The sequence below is a fragment of the Alexandromys fortis genome, unplaced genomic scaffold (genome assembly GCF_014885135.2).
Source record: "Alexandromys fortis isolate MF-2015 unplaced genomic scaffold, M_Fortis_MF-2015_v1.1 scaffold_193, whole genome shotgun sequence".
Classification (NCBI taxonomy): Eukaryota; Metazoa; Chordata; class Mammalia; order Rodentia; family Cricetidae; genus Alexandromys; species Alexandromys fortis.
In genome coordinates this window covers 149,370-169,142 of record NW_026068083.1, presented here as the reverse complement: position 1 = coordinate 169,142, position 19,773 = coordinate 149,370, and the positions used below count along the sequence as shown (strand labels likewise).

The following is a 19,773-nucleotide window of genomic DNA, read 5'->3' as shown; positions in this document are numbered from 1 at the left end:
CCAGTGGGAGTGCTTGCTCTTGCTTCCACCTGGTCTGAACACACAACTCTTGGACGACCTTTCCGCTCTATGAATAGGAATCACAAACTCCCTCACCTCACCTGATGTAACCGGGGCTGTAAGGTGATGCTCAGGCCTCAGAGGGCAGCGGGGTGTTCCCTTCGCTGGCTCACAGGCTTGTAGACCTGCGAGGTACCTTTTCACTGTGCATGTGTGGGCATGTCCTCAGGCCTGGTTTCGGTTGTAAGTGTCCCAGTAGGCAGTTCCCTTCTCTTACTGGGCAATCAGCCTGAGTTGCACGGATGCTCTTATTAAGCCAGTGAGTGGATCCACAAGGAATAGTGGACATAGGTCACGGCTCCAGACATGGCTGACACACTAAGGGCATTGCTCGCTGCCTATGTGGGGAGTGGCCCCTGAGTGCCTGCTGACGCTGGTACTCCTGGGTTTCAATCATCCTGCTGAGCTGTCGAGACCTGGGTGTCTCTTTGTGACAATGGCATTGCCTCTGTGAGCAGCAGTGAGAAGCTCAGGGAAAAGCACACATGGTCTGTGCCTGCCTCACGATCCTTTGGGAAAAGACCACAGTGGGCAATGCCAAAGGGGAGGAAACAAAGATGATGGGACCCACGCTTCTGCCACCAGTCTAACTACTGCGCATGAAGCCTTGGTCCCAACTACCCACGGGTATCATCTCTCAGAGAAAGTCCTCTGACCTCCTGAGTTGTGATTATGGGTGCATCTCTATGTGTGCATGGGTACTTGTGTGTGTACGTGTGCGTGGAGGCCAGAAATGGATGCTGGGCATCTCCCCCAAATCCACTTCATCTTGTTTTAAGATGGTCTCTCAGTGAACCTTGCATCCCTGACTAGGTTAGAGAGGCCAACCATCAGCCCCAAAGACCCTCTAGTCTCTACTTCCTAACAGTGGAGTTAGGTGCACAAGGCCATGCCTGGGTACTGGAGATCTGAACTCGGGCCCTTATGTTTTTATGACAACCACTTTGTCAACAGACCCACCCCTTCAGGCCTCACTGGGTTCTCTTTTACCCTTACTGTCTGCCTTTGCAAATGGATTCCCCTCCAGCCCCACCATGATGGTTTCTACCCAAAACCAGACACCAGACCCTCTTCCTTAGCATCCTGAGAACAAGGGAAAGAAGCTAGAATCGTTTATAAAAAGCTACACAGATCCATTCCTATAGTCAGGAACACAAAGCCCAGTAGGGTTCCTTTATATTCAAAATTAGGCATTTTATTAAAGTAGTAATCATTTAGAAATGCCTCGACATCCTATTTGCAAAGTTCCAAATATCATGATTATTGCTTTTGAGAAGGGGTTTCACTATGGCCTGGCCTTGAACTCGTGGTCCTCCTGGTGAGGACTGGGATTCCATTGAACATGAGCGTGTCTAGCTTCCTAATAATATTATTGAAAAGTGTAGGGCTGGAGGAGGGTGTGTAGCACAGTGTGTGCAGTGTTCGTCCAGCACTCACGAAACCCTGGGTTCATTCCCCAGCACCAGATAAATCTGGGTATGGTGGCTCTTGCCTATAACCCTAGCACTCCAAGATAGAGGCAGGAGGATTAGAAGTTCAAGGTCATCATCAGTCACACAGAATTTAAGGCTAGCTTTGGCATGAGTGAGTTCCTATCTCCAACAAGGAAAAGAAGAGAAAAAAGTGAGTATCTGTGAGTGCCTGAGAACGTGAGAGTTAGCAGGCAGGGGTGTTCTCATCTAGATTGTTCCTCGTTAACAAGTTCCTATGGCCTTTCCTACGCCAGGCAAGTCTACTTCTCCCAGAAGATCTCTCCTGCAGTGGGAGGCTCTTTCTAGTTAAGGCAGAGCCGGCTGCCAGTCAGTCTCAGCGGCTGGGAGAACAAAGGAGCCCCAGAGTCGGGAGGAGCCAGTCACTGGCAGACAGAGGAGCTGTGAACCCCGGAAAAGTGCTCCTCTTCTGAGTCTCCAGTGCACCAAGTGGCGGTGCTTCCCTCTCAGACTCTTTATCAGACCCAGGTCGGGAACTGGGTCTTCATCTTCTCAATTAGCCCTCTCCTCTCTGAGCCTTTTAGCTTTTGTCTCTGGCGAAGGCAGCTTTTCACCCGCTTTGGATGTCAGATCCTACTGAGCCATTTTGCACCACTCTGCATCCATCTTTCCACGATTACCGCCTTCGTCTCGGCTAATTGCATTTAGTTAATCTGATGCCATTTGTGTCAAAGTATTTTACACAAAGTATTTACAGTCAAAGTATTTTAAGTTTTCTAAAACCGCTTGTCTTAAGACTCAATGGAAAGTGTCTCAGAATTGAGGGAGTCCAATTTTATCCAATTTCCCTGTCACTCTCATTAGGAAAGGAGGTAGCCGCGGCAGAAAGGGGCCTCTTCAGCTCACTCCGTGCTTCTATTCACCGTGGAAGAGTGAACAGCAGAACGGGAGAGGGGTGGGGTACCTTCTACCCATCTGGCAGCCCACAAGCCGGCCTGGCACGTGAGAATTTAGGGGTTCTTCAGCACCCCAAATATTCAACTTAGGAATCTTTTGATGGGTCGCTACTAAATACATTTCAGGAGTGGTGTGTGTGGTGTGTGTGGTGTGTGTGTGTGCGTGTGTGTGTGCGTGTGTGTGTGTGTGTGTGTGTGTGTGTAGGGAGTATGTCTGTGGAAGTAGATGTGTGTGTGCCAGGATGCTGCTGGTTCTTTGTAAGAACCTCATGTACGGTGAGAATTAAAAACAACAACAACAACAACAACACCAGGACAGTGTTAAGAAGGAACATACTGAATCACTCCTCTCCCAGCAATTCCTCATAAGAGGAAGATGAGGTAGAGAGACAGAACATGAGGTGGAGAGGAAATGATCTCGGTTGAGCGATGTCCCCTGAACTGTTCGCCTTTTTATTCCGGGGAACAGAGGGGAAGCACCAGGATGGTGTACTGTGCCTGGCCATGCGTTAGCACGGAATCTGGTATGCAGAGATTGCCGATGAGGTGTGGTTGTGCACGGAGTGCCCACCGGACAGTATTACTTCTTTTCTGGGCAGGGTCTCACATGGTCCATGCTGGCCTGGAACCCAGTATGTAGCCAAAATGACTTTGAATTTCTGATCCTCCTGTTTGTCCCTCGTGAGTACTAGGATTGCAGGCACATATTAAGCCACGCCTCCCTGACTACTGAAAATGTCCTTAGTAACAGCAGAAAAAGGGGAATGAGCTTGAGTTCACTGAATGTGGCTGAAGTTGACCTTGGTAAAAGTAAGCGTGGCGCTCTCACCCTTGCTCACCTTGTTGCCTTTTAGGTAAGCCAACCAGTGGCCAGCCAGAGTCAATCAGAATTCCTATTCTCACTCTCAGACTCTCTCCACTAAGGAAAGAAACCTTGAGAGTTCCAGAAAACAGAAGTATGACTGAATGCTTCTAGCGTGTCTTATCGCCCATACAGCTACAGGTGTCAGGAACCTTCCCTGGTAACCAAAGATGTGCCAAGCATGGGGCCATGGTGTCACCCTTACCTGTATGGTCCTGGATGGGCCCCGTCTTGCTGGTCAGCACACTCCACTTGAGCTGCGCGTGGCTGTCGTGTTCCCAGTGGCAGAATGTCTTGTGAGAGCCCCAGCCGAACTCGCAGTTAAAACCATAGGTCGGGAACTCTTCAATGGGGAAGGACAGAGAGACACACGGGGAGAACTAACCACCAGGTTCAGGAAAGCCATTTATACTCTTCTAGGAAACATTTTTTTTTTAAATCATTTTATAACTATTCTAAATCTCTGAGTAACCCAAAAAGTCCAGGATTACCAAGAAACTAACAGATGCCTGAATGAACATGTCTGCAAAGTTGTATTTACCATTGCCATTCTATTTGTGTCTGTGTATCCATCTTGAGCAAGAATATGCATTTCCCAGAGAATCAGGTTTATGTAAGATTTCCAGGGAGGCTACTTTCCAAGGAACGTGCGTAGGGGACATCAGAGACATTTCCCCTGTTTTCGCAATAGTCAGTAAGAAAGGTAATCCGTTATCGAGGACAAACCATACAAGCTGGTCTCATCAGTGAAAGCAATCTTGTAGACATTCCGAGCCTCCAAAGCTGGAATGTGACTTGAGAGGCAGCCTGGCCCTAAGACTTCGTTCCCATCACCCCAGCTGACGGCCCAAGCCCATGTCAGGGGGGAACAGCTGAAGCGGTTTTCTGTGATTATTTTCTTTCTTATGTGCTTTCTAGCAGGTCAATTAATTTCAGAATAAATCTTTGGCTTTTTCGGTGAACTTCTAAATTTGCATATAAATGGTTCGCTCCACTTAAAACCTCAACTCGAGGTCGCATAAAGCCCAAACTCATTTAAACATTGACCCTTCAGAAATACTTTTTTAAACGTTCCAAATGCTTCCTTTGGAAGCTGAAGGCATTAAATGGGTTTGTAAGAAGGTGGCTGACCTCAGCGCTTCAGAACCCCCAAGTCTTTCATTTACTCAGCCGGGTTCTCTGAAAGGGTCTTGAGTGTGGAAACACTGAAAGAAGAAATCGGTGACAGTATGGTTTTGTTTTGGGGAGAAGTCAGCGGAGGCTACTAGCAATTCCAAAGATGAGATAATTGTGTGTGCCCTGTCCCCAGGCAGAGCAAGCCTGAGACCAGCCATCCACAAGATGGCAGTATTGAGTCGGACAGCGGCACATGGGGGGTCTGCCCAATTGGAGTCTCAAACACTTGCCTACAATAAAGGAAAGCCTGTTATTATGGGCTGCCTTAGGTCAGGCGGAGACCTCATCTCCTTTTGAGCATTTCTTTAACTTGCCCAAGTGTTTAACACAAAGTCCTTTGGTAGCTCTTCCAGTGTCCCTCCCCCCACAGAACAATGGAGGGAGGGATTTTAATGGAAAGATTTATTAACTAGATAAGGATGATTTAATATGCCTGTTTTGGTTTCCAAGGAATTCTTTTCAAGTGCTAATGTCCGATTTTGGAAGGCACTCGCTATAAGAATAATCAGAAGTGGGCTGCAATTCCTTATAATAAGGAAGTGATGTGACCTCCCAAAGGGGGGGGGGCAGAGCTGGTTCCAAAGGAAAAGTTGGCCACGTGATGTGTTTATTGTATATGTGCTCAGCTAGTGCAGAAGGGCAGCTTGCGTGTCAAAGGAGAGGGGTTTCTCATGTGCAAGCTACTGAAGCATGCAGTGGGGCTTCCTAAGGCTCAAAAACCTCCCTCCTGAAGTTACTGCCCTTGGGCAGCAAAACCGACATTGGCAGATGGCGTGGTCAACGTCCTTGCCCTGGAATGTACTGTTGTTATGTCTCATGGTGGACGAGTTCGGATGTTGATGAGGAAGTGTGAGGTTTGACTTTTCTACTTTACTCTGCTTCGGAAGATACAGAAGAAGGCAGAAAGCCTTCCTAGCACACATGGCTTTGGTTTCATCCACTTTGCTAACACATAAAATTTGCTCTCTGGTCCAGAAATCCACACTGTGCATTATGCTGGCTAACGTTCTGAAGACATCATAAAGCGTATGAACTTGGCATTTTCATAAGGAGAAAGTTGTTCTTCATGTTAACCTTCTCCTCAGTAGATAATGGTCTACCTTTACTATCCGGTGGCCTGTCCTGTCCTAGAATTTAACTAGGAAAGCTATTTTTACATTGTATTGGACTCCCTCTCCTGTCTCCGGGTCTCGTTTTGATGCCCTATGATTATCTTATTTATTTAAAAAGAATCAATGCATTTCAGGGGAACAGGGGGATTGTGAAGTGTGTAGCTTGGTGCTGACAACTCAAGCCCGGATGAAAGGTTGAGTTCACATTAGGAGCAGCAACAGACATGTGTAGAAGATAAAAGAAAGCTGCAGAAACTAGAAAAGAAGGAGAAAAGGGGGAGGAAGGAAGAGGAGCAAGTCAACGGGAGGAAAGATGCGAAGACTCAGGCACCCTGACAGCTGAGCTTTTAAATTATTACCCATGCCCTGTAGTTGTGCACAGTTCTCATTAAATTCAATAGCAACAATTGGACTAAATTCCTTCTTAAAAGTAGCAGGAAACAATATTCCGAACTTAAAACAAATTTATGGCCTCTGTGAGCCGGTGCCAGCTGTGCTGCCGAAACGATCTTGCCCGCAGTGGCGTCATTAGCACAGGATGCCAGCAAGGATTCATTTTCAAGTCAAGGCTCCTGTCTAGCGTGAGTGCTGCTTAGTCATCTCCTGGTCCGAAAGTCCATGCAAGTGAGGGACTGAAGCCCACACAATCCTAAGTCCCTAGCTCACTGTGAGCTGCTGTGGGGATGTGGGAAGACCCTCAGAGGGAATGGCTTTAAACAAGGGGGTCTTGGCACTTTCTGTCCAAGTGTCAACAGGACACTTTTATATGTCTGATGAACACATAGGCAGTATATGGGTATCACATTCCTGCTGAGTTTATTACTTGATAAAAATCCTCAAGATGAAGCCTCTCTCTCTCTCTGACTGTCTCTCTGTGTGTGTGTGTGTGTGTGTGTGTGTAAATGTGCTCATGCATGTGTGTATGTTTGTGTGTTAAGAGGTCAGTCTCAGATGCCATTCCTCAGGTACCAATCATCTTGTTTCTTTTTCTTTCTTTCTTTTTCTTTTTGTGCTAGGCTTCTAGTGGGGTCTGGAACTTGCCAGTAGGGCCTAGGCCTGCCAGCCAGCAGGTCACTAAGATGGTCCTGCCGCCATCTCCATGCATGCATGATATATATATATACACACACACACACACACACACACACACAGCCTGTTTTCTACTGAATTCGGGTTCTCATGTTTGCTTTACTCACTGAGATATCCCCTCAACCTTTTCTCAGGCTGTAACTGCTCAGGAAAATTGAATTTTGATGAAGACTTGGGGGTCTGTCTGCTGCCACCGCCTGTGAAGCGTGGGAGGCTGGTACGCATCCAGGTTTAGGCGTGGTCAACCTAACCTCGTTGGAAGCACATTCAGTCCCCGTGAGACTATGCAGTGACCTAACCAGAAGGTTATAATGAACAGATATCTTCCAAATGTCACACAGTTCATGACCTTCCACTGAGGAGGTAGAGACCAGATTCATAATCCAGGCAATGGAATAAATAGGCAGTCATATGTCCACTGTCCACCTCTACGGTCAGATGGTGTCAACAACAAGTCCTACTGACTCACACTCTGCACACCTGCCCTCTGACCTCGGCAGACCCTGAGAGAGGGCTGATGGGCCCCTGTTTGTAAGGCCGTCACAAGAATGACCCAGAGGTCCCATAGGAAGCAAACATGTTATCAAAACCACTCGTGGTCTGGCGACCATGACCTTCGTTTTCATTCTTTCCAAAGACACATATGGCTCTTCTGAGAGGCGGGAAGAGAGAAGGACGGAGCAAGTGAGCTCGTGACTGCCGGGTGAATCTAATCACTTCCAGCAAGAGAAGAAACCGGAAGAGCCGTTAAGACACTCATGGCATCATCAGAACTCTGCTCCCTCACTTTGTCCTCTTCCAAAGACAGCACATTGAGAGCCACAGCCCCACAGTCCCACTTCAGAGAAGCCCTCCTCAGGACATGCAGACCAGGGCTCCTGGTAAGAGTGAAATATTTGCAAAGAGACACTAGCACCCTTCCCTTTGCCATCAGACTATGGAAACAATGTTGGAATTTCCCCATGCATCTTATGCTGGGAGGAGGAAGGCTCATGCCTGGGCCAGCCAAGGGAGAAGCTTCTCTCTGGGAAAACTTCACACAGAGTTGCTGGCAGACCTCTTGCCCTCTATTCAAATATAAATTTCACATCAGAATCTCTAAGATGGAGTGGAGGGGCCACTGGACCTCTTTGCACCTCCTGCTACTGTGTCTTTTTCTTCTTGTTGCTATCATCTGTTTGACTGACCTATTAAGGGCGGGTGGACACACCTATTATCTGAGGACAGCTAAGGCCCAGGTTCAGAGCCTAGCGACATCCTAGGCTACAGCCCCCAAAGTCAAATTATAACCTGGAAAACAGCATTCGGGGGATTTAGCCTTTGGGATTCCTCTGCCTCATGCTGAGTGGTTTTAGGCTAGGTGGGAGCAGGTCAGCCTGAGCACCGGAAAACTGGGGGAAAGTTCCACAGAAGAAGTTTGCCTTGCAGTTGAATCAGGTCAGCGGTGACAGTGGCCTTTAAGGAAGCATGCTAATTAGGGCGGTTTTTTTCTTGTCCTCTTTCAGGCGGTCAGTGCGGAGGAAACAGGGCTACACACCACACGGTCCATTAATAAATGACCACAGAGACCAAGGCTGAGTGAAGTTCAATAAAGGAAATGGAAGAATCTGGAAAGTTGACCCCTCTCACCTTCCTCCAATGATTAACTTTAAAGCATTTTAGAAAAAAAAAAACAACTCCGGTTGCTTATACAAGTGCTTCCCTCCATGGGAGTCTGTGGGGAAGAAGGTCACGGAATACTAACAGAAAACAAAAGAGGGCAGCCTTTGATAACCTGCACCGCTGGGCGTGCAGAGTCCTTGGGTTTTCCTCTGAGACAAGGATGAGGGGGCTGCTCCCAGAGTATTTCTCTGCCCAGGCACGGTGCAAACTTTGGTTTCCCGGGCACAGGAAACCGAGGTTTACCGTGCCCGTCTCGTGGCACACCCTCCATAAGCGCCATTGTAAAACTGCCAACTCTGTGGCAGGCGTAACAGACAAACTTTGCGCCTCTTGATTTTTCAGAATGGTGATGAAAATAAATAGTTAGGCTGTGGCTTGCGAGATTTCCTTCTTCTAGTTTGCAAACACAGGCCACATCAGAGCTGCGCGGCAATTAAACAAAGTATGTTGCTCAGTTCCCCGGGGGGTAGCTGGGACTTGTCACTCAGCAGTGACTGATGAAGGGAACCTCCTTCACTCAAGCCTACTGAGGACCAAAGGCATGTGGCTTTTACAGCTTTCCTTGGGACCGGAAGTCTGGGCATCTCTCCTAGACCATTAGAGCAACCGAAACCAGAAAGCTCGATGATGCTGTTTGGGACTGGGGTTGGAAGGGGTGCATGGAATGTAGACATCTTAGACTTTGGTACCTGATTGGATGGTGCTGTCTATAATGGTTGGCTTCTCTGTGGCCAGGACAGTGGTGCCTCCTGAAAAATAAGAGCAGTAGCCAAAATAAGAAAACAGAGGTGGCATGGGTAATGTTACAACCTCACTTATTTGCACGTTCCCCACAGAAACTTCTCACTTTGCTTCCTGCCAGGATCAATCATGTTTGACTGATACTCGGTCTACCACAATGTCTGATTTAAACAACATGACCACAAGATTGTTTCACTTTAATTTTCATGCACGTGTTGTGTATATTTATATGTGTTTGCAGATTCAGATTCACACGGGTAAGTATGCAGGGGCCTGTGCACGTGGATGCCAGAGGACAACCCAAGGGGTCATGCTCAGAAATGTCACCTACCTCTTTGGAAACAGGGTCACCCAAGTAGGCTGGGCTGCTTGCTTAGTGAGCCCCAGGGATTCACTTCCTTAACACTGGACTGTAAGCTTATTGCTACCATATTCAGTTTTTGGGGGGGGGGGCGGAGTGCTTTAAGGGCTGTTTTCAGGTCCTCAGGCTTGTAGTGAAGCCACTTACCAACTGAGCCATTGCCTTAGCTCTAATAGCATTACTTAAAAAAAAAAAAACCCTCACACATTTGTTTTTTAAACTTTTAAAAATCAGTAGTCCTCATTGTCTACTATGTTCAATGGATAAACATTGCCTCTTATCTATGGTGCATAATAGCGAATGCTTGTGTATACACACACACATATACACACATATATAGACTACAAGGGATAACTAAATTGGGCTAATTAGCAAATGCATTGTTCTCTCCTCTCTCTCTGCTTTCTCTCTCTCTTCTCTCTCTCTCTCTCCCCCCCCCCCCCCGTCTCTCTCTCCCTCTCCCCTCCTTCATTTATGGTGGTAGTGCAAACTCTCTTGTAGCAATTTTCAAGTGTGTCATAGATCCTGGCAGATTTCTTCATAAAGTATCCAGAAGTCACGGGGAGTCGGAGACTTTGTTCTAAGGCTGAATGTGACATTCAGCTTCAACCCCCAAAGGCCAGGGTCGCTAACCGCTAACCGTCCTTACTGACTGAAGTATTAAACTTGACAGACACCTTGAAGCTTCAGAGAGTTTCCAGCGTTTGGGAAGTGTGTGCTCAGGGAAGTCACGAGGTCAGTCCCCACCAGGTATTTTCAAAACCGAAGGCTTAAGGCGATGGCTGTGGTTCCCCCCTCTGTAATTCTTTCCTCTGGCATAGCTGCTCGTGTTTCCCCCAAGAATAAATATTCTGCGTAGAATATGGCTCGGAGAAGTGGTGGAAAGGTATGTGAAGGCAAAGGGGAAAAACATTTCTTCACAGTCCTGAGGGACCCGGGAACTGGACCACGATTACGCAAACACCATCAGCTTTGATTCAGCCTGGGACTTTCTTGGAAACCTCTGTCAGGAGGACGGCTGTGTAACCTTTTGCAGACTTTTTTTCTGTGTGTGTGCCTGTGTGGGTGGGGGTGCTTGCCTATGGGGATACACGCATATGTACACTTGTGTGTGCGGGTGCCCATGAACGTGTGTGCTCCAGTATATAGAACCCAGAGGCTAATGTCAGATATCCTTCCTGCCTTGGGTTATCGAGGTGGGCTCTATCACTGAGACCCAGGGCTTGCTGGTTAGGCTAGACTGGCTAGCCATCAAGTCCTAGGCATTCCCCTGTCTCTGTTTCCCCAATGCTGGGATCACAAGCACATGCCACTGCTCATTCTTGTGTAGCAAGCACCTCACCAAGTCCTCCCCAGCCCCCTGCACAGTGTTCTCAGACTTGCCCCACCACGAGAATAACCCTGGTTACTCATTACAGTTTCCTCTCTACTTAGCCCCTCCAGGACCTGGTGGGAACAGAATATCTGGGAGAAAAGGCCTTGAAATGAATCATTTCCCAGAGTTCTCAGAAGAGTCTTTGGCTCGCTGGGCCTGGGAAACAAGGAGTGTGCTGCTTTTGACTCGGGGCTTAAGAGAGCCATTCTCCTCTGCCGTATTGCCACACAGGCTCTGGTTGTGGGGATGGACCTTCTGTGTTAGTGTGTACACACGTGTGTGTGTGTGCATGATATAGTGTGGAAGCCAGAAGTCAACAGTGTGTGTCTTCTTCAATTGTTCTCCACTCTATTTTAAATTATGTGTATTTTAAATGCTTGTGTGTCTGCGTATGAGTGTGGTGTGATGTGTGTGTGTGCTTGTGGAGGCCAGAGGGCATTGGATCTTCTAGAGCTGGCGTTAAAGACAGTTGTAAGCTGCCGGACATGGGTGCTGGGACCCAAACTTGTATTTTATACAAGTTCTTAACCACTGGGACCTCTTCAGACCTCTCCATCCTATTTCTGAGACAGAGCTTCTCGCTGGTCCTAGGGCTCACTGATTTGGCTGAACTGATGGGCCAATGAGTCCAGGGGCTCCTGTTTCTGCCTGCTTTGCACAGGGATTGCTGGTCCACACGGCTACAGCTACACCTGACTTTTTACATGGATATGAGAATCCAAGCTCAGGTCCTCAGGACTGTGTAAGCGTCTTGTCTAGCCCCTCAGGGCTAGAATTGACCTTTGTGCCAGGGTGTAAACACTGGTCTACTCAGGGGAGAGGCATGGTGGGGTGGACAGAGACTTATTGCAGGGTGTTCTGCATGCTGTTCTAAGGGGCTGCAGCTGTGCAGCTGTGCTCTGCCCAGCGGCCTCAGTTCACACAGACACAGGCCTGTCCTTTCCTCCAGTTGCACAGACCAGAACTCACATTAGCTGCTGGTGTGCATTAGAAAACTGAAACGTTTTATTTTTGGAACACGGAGCCATTTCTGTGCTAACCCTTTGCACGACCCTGTCGCACGCCCTGAGTGGAAATACTAAAGGAGGGTCACATGCGTGTGGCCTCCATAGGCAGGTACTGGGAAGGGGGGGGGGATGATGCTCACCGAGAGGTAAGAGGGTGCATTTCTGATGGCAGGATTGGAGGGAGGCCAGAATGCATTAGGATACTGTCCCCGGTAGTCGGAGAGGACAGGGATTCAAGGTGAACACGCACTTTCATATCTGATACGCCTGATCAGTTTTGTTACAGGCTGGCAGCTGAATTCCACTGTGGGGGCCACACGGCTCAAGGTGAAATTCCACCTCCCGCTGCCTTTCAGAAGGGTTTGCAGTTCAGCGACTTCAGGGGGAAATCTTAACTCCAGTCAGAAAGCATAGATGCAGGTCTCCGATTCCTACCACGGGGCACAGCTTACCTGAATGTCAGCGTTATGTGGGTGATAGCGTTTGGCTGGAATATCTGTTTTCCTCAAAATCTAAACCTGTTACTCCAGGAGAAGGATGAAAACAGGTTCTGATTGTGCCGAGGAATAGGCACTGTTCAATAGGGAATCAACCCTGTTTCCATATGCCTTGCTCTCGGGGTTCAAGTGAGAACCCCCACCCCTCCACTGGGGTTTACTATGCCAGACACCCAAGGTTTATAGTTCTGGCCATAAATCCTGTCATGATTAGCCAAAGAGTAATGCAGCTAAATGCTGACTCTAGAGGGTTAGAGGGTCAGGTGAGCTCAGAATGTATGCATGCATGTGTGTGTGTGTGTGTGTGTGTGTGTGTATGCATGTGTGTGTTATACATGCAGAGAGTTACTTAGGTCTGGTGTGAGTGCAGGAGACATGCATTGTGTATGTAGAAAGTTTCTTGGAGCAGGTGTGAACTCAGAGGGCCAGTGTTTTACAGATGAAAGGTACTAGGGCCAGGTGTGGGCCGTTGGTTTCATGAAAGTGATGTTATATGAGCTCTGGCTTTTCCAAGAAAACAGTGACACACGCCTTCATGTGCATACACACACATACACACACAAACATGCACTCACACATACACTTTTAATTTCTACCAGTATAATATATTCAATATAACCAATGAAAATGAAACATGAGGATGAAGATGATCACGTGTTTTGGTGGAGTGTGGGCCAGGCATGACCATGCCCTGAGGTCCCGCTACTGGGCATAGATTTTTAGAATTGTTGAGACATACTAGCCTAAGAAGATAACTGTTTTCTTTCATGCCATGGTAACTTTAAAAAAAATTAAGAAAGATTTTTTTCCTCTCTACTAAAGAAGCCATTTCACCACTGTAGGTGAAACAAAACCTTGTCCTCTCAAGCTCTCAAGGGTTGTCACTGTTTCCATTCTGAATGACACATTTTCTGGGGTGCACGGCTTGTCTCAGACGCACTTTGCTCCAGGCGAACAGGCTGGCCCTATTCATTCAGAGGCTCCAGTTTCAGTGGGCTCAGTCATGAACTAAATGTAAAAATGAGAAGGCCGTTTGTTCGGCTATGGGGAGTAAATCTGAACCTTTGTCTCTAATCGATATTAACTGGCTACCCTAGGGCCCGTCAGGATAAGAGCCCTCCACAGAGGGCAATTGAAAAGGGGGGGAGAGGGCTGTGATACTGGACCTCCTTTTCATGAGGGACTTCGCTGAAGTTCTGTTGGGGCCCACGGAATCCTGAGGCTTGGGGTGGCCTGCTTACAGGCACCTCTGGGAAGGTTGAACTCTGTTTTCTATACTGGCCACAGAACTTTATGTTGCCTGACATAAAAATGTCTCTGCATTGATTGGACAAACTTTTTGTGGCTTATGGCTGCTTTTGTTTGAGACTTGCACTGATAGTCCACGGCCATGAGATAAGTGATTGTCTTTGAAATTTGGAGGGTGACGGTTTCAAGGAGGGCAGGGTAGGGGACTTAGATATAAAAATTCTGGTTAGCCGTGCTACATTTCTAAGCTGATTTTATTTTCTTCTTCCTTTTAACCTTCATTTTACCCAGGAGCCTGGAGCTCTTCCCCTCTTACAGAGGAGAGATTTTTGAAGTAATTGGAAATGAACCAAGGGACATTCCCTAAATTTTTGCTCTAATGTGTTCAGCCCCATCAGCCTTGCAGTATTAGGAAATTACATGGTAACACCTTCAATTTTCTTCATGGAAGTTCATGATGGGGGCTCTGGGCCAGGCACTCGGGAAGACAGTTAGTTAAGCAAAGTACTTGCTGTATAAGCCCGAGGACCCGGCTTTGATCCCCAGGATCCACATAAGAAGTTAGGTGCATGAAGCCCCAAAGGAGAAGCAGAAGTGAAAGCGGGGGGGGGGGGGGGTGCAGAGGTTCCACCCACTGGCCACTGACTAGCAGGCAAGCCACTCCCACAGGCATCTCTACTTTGCCATAGCAACCTGTGCAAAAGGCAACAGCCTGACCCTGCTGTTCTTGCTCGGGCCCCTACAGTTGGGCATGTTGCTTATTGATGGACCAGACCCCTTCCTGTGTCAGTACCTGCTTTTCTCTCTTTGGCCCAGAGGGGTTCCCACCATCTGTGTTCCTGAGAAGCAGTGAACAATGTAAGTTGGCCAGAGCAAGGTTGAATCCAGCCTCGCCTGTCATTCTATGGCCACTACACCAAAGCACAACTGTGTCAAAGCGTGTGTTCTGAGATGGATATCAGGTCTAGCCTGCCTTCTCAGTCCCTAAGCCAAAGGCAGCCACCAGAGTAGACCAGGTATTAACTGGCTGCCTGTCTTGCACACGACCTGCACACAACGCTATAGGAGCTCTCCCGACCTGGTGCTCTCCCGACCTGGAGCCTCCCAGCATTTGTCATTATCGGCAACATTTCCAAGCAGGATTGTGCACGAAGGCGCAGCACGATGCTGCAGACCCCCAAACAAACATGCCCGGGCTCCACCCACATGTGCTAAACCACATTTGTCTAGGAGGAAAGGGTTTGTGTCTCTATGGCCTGTGAATGTGCTTGTCTGTTTAAATTCAATGCGAGTTGGTTTTTATATGGGATGTAATTAAAAAAAAAAACAAAGCCAGGCTTTTTAAACACAAAATTAGGAGCTGAAATACACATCTGTAACCCTAGTGTGGGGGAGACAGAGACAGGTAACTTCCTGGAACTCAGTGGTCAACTGGTCTAGCCAAACAGGCTGGGGAGGGTCTCCTGGTTTGGTGAGAAACTCTTGTCTCCAAAAATAAGAAGGAACAAATTGAAGAGGACATTCAGTGTCAGTGCGGCGTTCATAAGCACACACACGTGCATGCACACACAAATACATGCATATAGAACATAAAAGAAATGTCATATTTTTCTGTCCCAGTTGGTCATAGGGTCCTGAAACCTTTTGCAAAAATAGGGTGTGGATTTTAGTGTGCTGGCCAGTTTTCAAGTGGGCTTCCCCACTTCCCTGCTTGCTTAGTTTCCTCTGCCACTCTGAGCGGAAAGAAAGGGTTTCTTTATAGCTTGTGTGGTTTTGGATGGTGCAAGAGTAACACCAGATAGACCCCGAGGCACTGCGTATCCCATCTGATGGCCCTGCCAGCCAGGGCTGATGTGAAGTCACAGGTAATCCCGCCTTAGTAAATTTCAATACAAAACGGTTTTCAAATTCGTAACTTAAAAGCTGCATTGAAATTAGAAGTCTAATTTGGTCAATTTGTTGGATAAAGTCTCCACTCAAACAATTTTGTCCTCATTAGGAAAGGAAAGGAAATGCTTGGGAGAGTGCGGTTGGGCAGGGCTGGTACGCCTGTAACAGTGTGGGGGGGGAGCGCTCTGTTGGTGTGCGTGGCCCAAGGAAGCGAAGCCACGCGTGGGGTGGCAAGGGTTCATTCTTCGTTGGCCTGCCAGTACCCTGCCACCAACCACTATGAGCGACAAGCACACACACATAGAGGACCAGGACACAGACGGACAAGGGACAAGGATGGGATGAGGGTGGGCTCTGCACCTGTGAGCTGGAAGTCATCACCTGTGCCACTGTGGCAGTTGGCCTGGTCATCGTCACACTCGTCCACGGGGTTCCCGTTTGGTGTGGTTGGCCCAGCTGTCGGTGCTGAAACGAGACCCAAGGATTACTGCTCGCACTTCTAAGAAGCCTTCTCGAGGCTTCAGTTATGCTAATGCTTGCGCAGTGAACTCCAGGGCGTAGTATGGAGTCCAGGGACATGGTCTGCCTCTCTCATGGGAAGCCAAATACTCCTGGCTTTCACAGAACGGAAGAGAGGCTGCTGGGCCTGCTGAGTAGATGTGGCTGCGGGGGCAGTCAACACATAGTTATCTATATAATCATTTCTTTCCTGCAAACCTCTCGAGTCTCCCAGATATCTGTTCATGACCCTGGAGTCAAAAACCCCTGTGGTAGAGATTAGACCATGTTTCTTTTTCTCCTAAGGTACTAAGAAACCACGCCCACGGATTCTATCATGGTCTCGGGATTGACTGGCTTGCCGTTTATATCATTTTTTTCCCCCCTCTGCACAAAGGAGCGTCAGCTCGCACTTGGCATGGCGGTGCTCTCTGTTCCCAGGCTGCTCTGTTTCTCTCTCCGCAGCGCTCCACCTGGGGCCCTCTGTCCCAGCCAGGTGTGTGAGCTGGGCTGTCTCCTGCGGCCTGAGGTCAGCTACCTGGTCTGGTCTCCAGTGATACTGCATTCCATGCTGTCTGGGCCCCCTGATCTTTGAGTTTGTAGTTGAAGAGTAGCCAACATTAATCAAAGACTGTTTTTGAAGTCTTTTACATTTGGTTCAGTCCATTTTTTTTTTCCAGCCGGTTACTCATTTTTGCAATCTGTTCAATATTTTACAGTTTGGGGGATTGTATTTCACGTACAGCGCAAGAGATAAGGGTCAAGTCCCTTAATGTGGGAGAACCATACGAGATGCTGGGAGGAGCGGGGAGCGTAGGGGCTCCTCTCCAGCCCTGGCCAGGAGGGATGCGCCCATTACAGTTGCTCTATTGGGAGGAACTCGACACTGTTACTGTGCCTAAGGAGTGGGGAGAGTTAAGAGACACGGCGAGACAGCTGGCTTCCCACTGGCCCAGAGCCCTGAACCTGACTAGCCAGAGATCACCATGCACAGATGACACGTGCTGGGCATCCCCTGGACTTTGGGAAACTAGCTGGTTAGTGAGTTACTGGGATCTGCCCGTCTCTGCCTTCCCAAATATTTACCACTATGCCCAGGTTTCTTTTGCATGGATTCTGGAAATTGAACCCCAGGGCTTTATTCTTGAAAGGTGCCATTGACCCAGCCCTTATTACATTTTTTTCTTAGTAGCTAGTGTTTTTTTACACACACACACACACACACTCGCCTGAACACACATTCATGCACACTCCCACTCACCTGACGTGCACATGCCCGTGGCTCTACTCACTGCCATCCCTGGGTAGGCAGTACTCCTGGCTATCGTATGGCTATTGTCCCTCAGAGAGCACAGTCCTTGATGACCCACTACTGTTAAGACTTCTATACTCTGCTCATTCTGCTGACTTTTCCTCATTTTAGTGATGCTTTCAAGGAGAGGCTTCATATTGGAAGTGGTCCATGATGGTGCCTAGCTTCCATTACAAAAAGTACGAAGTGACTCATTTTGATGCCTCAGTTTCCCTATTTGAAGTCTTCTGGGGATTTCTAACTGTTGTTCAAAAGAAGCTGGAGTACAAAATAGGATCAAGTCCTTCAGGTTGGACTGGACCTTGGCATCTCCCCAATAGCCCCTCAGATGCCACCGAGAAGCTTGGCTCTGGTGCTCATTTGGTTTAGCCTGAGAATGGGCCCCAGGCATAGAAAGGCTCCCTCTTGTCGTGGGCGTTAAGAAGCAGTGGCGCTACTTTTCCCAGATGATTGCTCTTTACCCTGGTTCAGGGCAGTGCTTGTAGGTCCCCTATCTTACTTCCTCCGCAGAGGAAGCTGGCAAACTGCCACAAGGCTCAATGTTTGCAACCCTGCATTCATCCCACCCTTGGAATCACAATTCCTTCCAGGATCAGGGTGAGATCCTGCCTCCAGGTACCACCCTCTTCAGCACCCTGAATGAGCCTGCTTTACACTTGGTCGAGACTGCTAGCTGCTCCTTTGTTGTTTGCTTGGTTCATGACACGTGGTCTCTATTGGTCTGCGTCGATAGTGTCGGAAGACTAAGACCGCAGATATGGAAGCTGTGACCAGGGGAAGGGTGGGAGACATGGCCTGATTTTGAATCTACATCGAAAAGTAGTTGTGAATTACTCTGCAGTGTGGTGATTGATAGCCTATAGCGCACACAGAAAATTCTACGGCATTTCATGTGCTCAGGAATGTAATTATGTTTGGGTAGCTCAGCACACACGTAATTTTGAAACCTGAGGAGGGTGATATTAAAAAGCCGTCTTCACAACAACTTTGAGCATGTGCTCAGTTGATTAACATCTGGGTACCAACAACAGCCACCCTAGGCAACCCAGAGAAGGACTCTATGGAGGTCGAGAAGCTGGTGTAAGGTTACTCATTTATACCCAGATTTAAGGCAGATGGGAATTCCATCACATCAAGCAACAAATGGTACAAGAACCAGCTCAAATCACTCAGCACCTCGTCCCTAGTAAGATCTTGGGTCTGAATTTGTCCTTCACGTGACCGCCATATAATAATCTGAGAAATGAGGGAATGTCCTTCAGCAGACTATAGTAGCATATACTTTATATGATACTTTATATATACACCATATATATGTATATGATCAAAGTATCATATACTCCCTCACAGGTCAAGCTTTCTTCCTTCCCAGGATGTCCTGACATCCTCTGTCAAATGGAGCAGGACACTAGTCAATAGCACAGACAGAAATTTATATGGGAAAGACTTCTAGACATACTTATTTTTATTTTAGTAATTTTTACTTTATTTGTTATTCGTGCGTGTATGTGCACACGTGAGACGCATGTATGTGCAGGTGACTGTGTGAGCAACTGTGTGCATGTGGAGATCAGAGGTTGACTTCCATGCGCCAGTTCTCTCCTCTAGAGAGGTTTCCAGGGATTGAATTTAGGTGTCAGTCTTGCATACCAAAAGTGATTTTCCCTCTGCACCATCTTGATGACCCCTCTACCCACACCTTCGAAAGCCAAAGGCTTTGGCCAGGGGTTCTGAGAAGTGGGCAGAGGGAGAGGCATCATGGTTGGTAGAGGGCTTTACTCTACTGTAACAGAAATATTTCAGAACCTGGGAGAGACGGTGGAGGCAAGAAAACTGTGGGTGCAGTCAAAGACACTGCATTATTTATTTTAACATGGCAGCATGTATCATAATCTCAGCTACTTGGGATGCTGAGACAGGAGGATCACAAACTTGAGGCCAATTTAGGTTACCGTGAGACCTGAATCTCAAAAATAAATAAGCGAAATGAATTTTTTCTTATGTATGTTTCACCTTAGTATGTTTGTATGTGGATGCTCCTGTGTGCACAGGCATGCGTGTGCACACATACATGTGGAAGGCAGGAGTCAACCTTGGCTTCTGTTCCTCAGATGCTCTCCACCTGGATTCTTGAGACAAGGTCTCTCACTGGCCTGGAAGGGATCTGCCTGTCTGCCTCTCCAGTGCTGGGAATACAGATGTGAATACAGATGTGTCCCGCCATACCCAGCTCCTTCTCTTAATGTGGATTCGGGGAACTCAGGCCTTCATGCTTTGTGTGACAAGCCTTTTACCAACCAATTGAGCCATCACACACACACACACACACACACACACACACACACACACACACACTTATTCAAGAGAGACAATCTCCTAGACTCCGAAGAAAGAAAGCAGTGCAGGCTACTAAGGCAAGAGCTGAATGTTCTGTGGCCCAGGCAGTTCAGATCCAGATCTTGCTGCCTGCCAGGTGTGGGGATACCGTTCACTCAGG

The 19,773-nt window shown here is 47.9% G+C and overlaps 1 protein-coding gene across 4 annotated transcripts in view; it reads right to left on the bottom strand.

The window, feature by feature from the left end:
• The window catches only part of Nrp1 (neuropilin 1), a 138,241-nt gene that overhangs the window by 8,687 nt on the left and 109,781 nt on the right, over nt 1-19,773 (bottom strand). For 3 of the 4 annotated variants that reach the window (XM_050122042.1, XM_050122045.1, XM_050122043.1), the window contains 3 exons: nt 15,827-15,931; nt 9,037-9,096; nt 3,514-3,651 (listed from right to left, as the gene is read on the bottom strand). In XM_050122042.1, coding sequence (XP_049977999.1) covers nt 3,514-3,651; nt 9,037-9,096; nt 15,827-15,931 — 303 coding nt within the window. The remainder of the gene's footprint in view (nt 1-3,513; nt 3,652-9,036; nt 9,097-15,826; nt 15,932-19,773) is intronic. The other variant, XM_050122044.1, reaches the window with a different exon arrangement.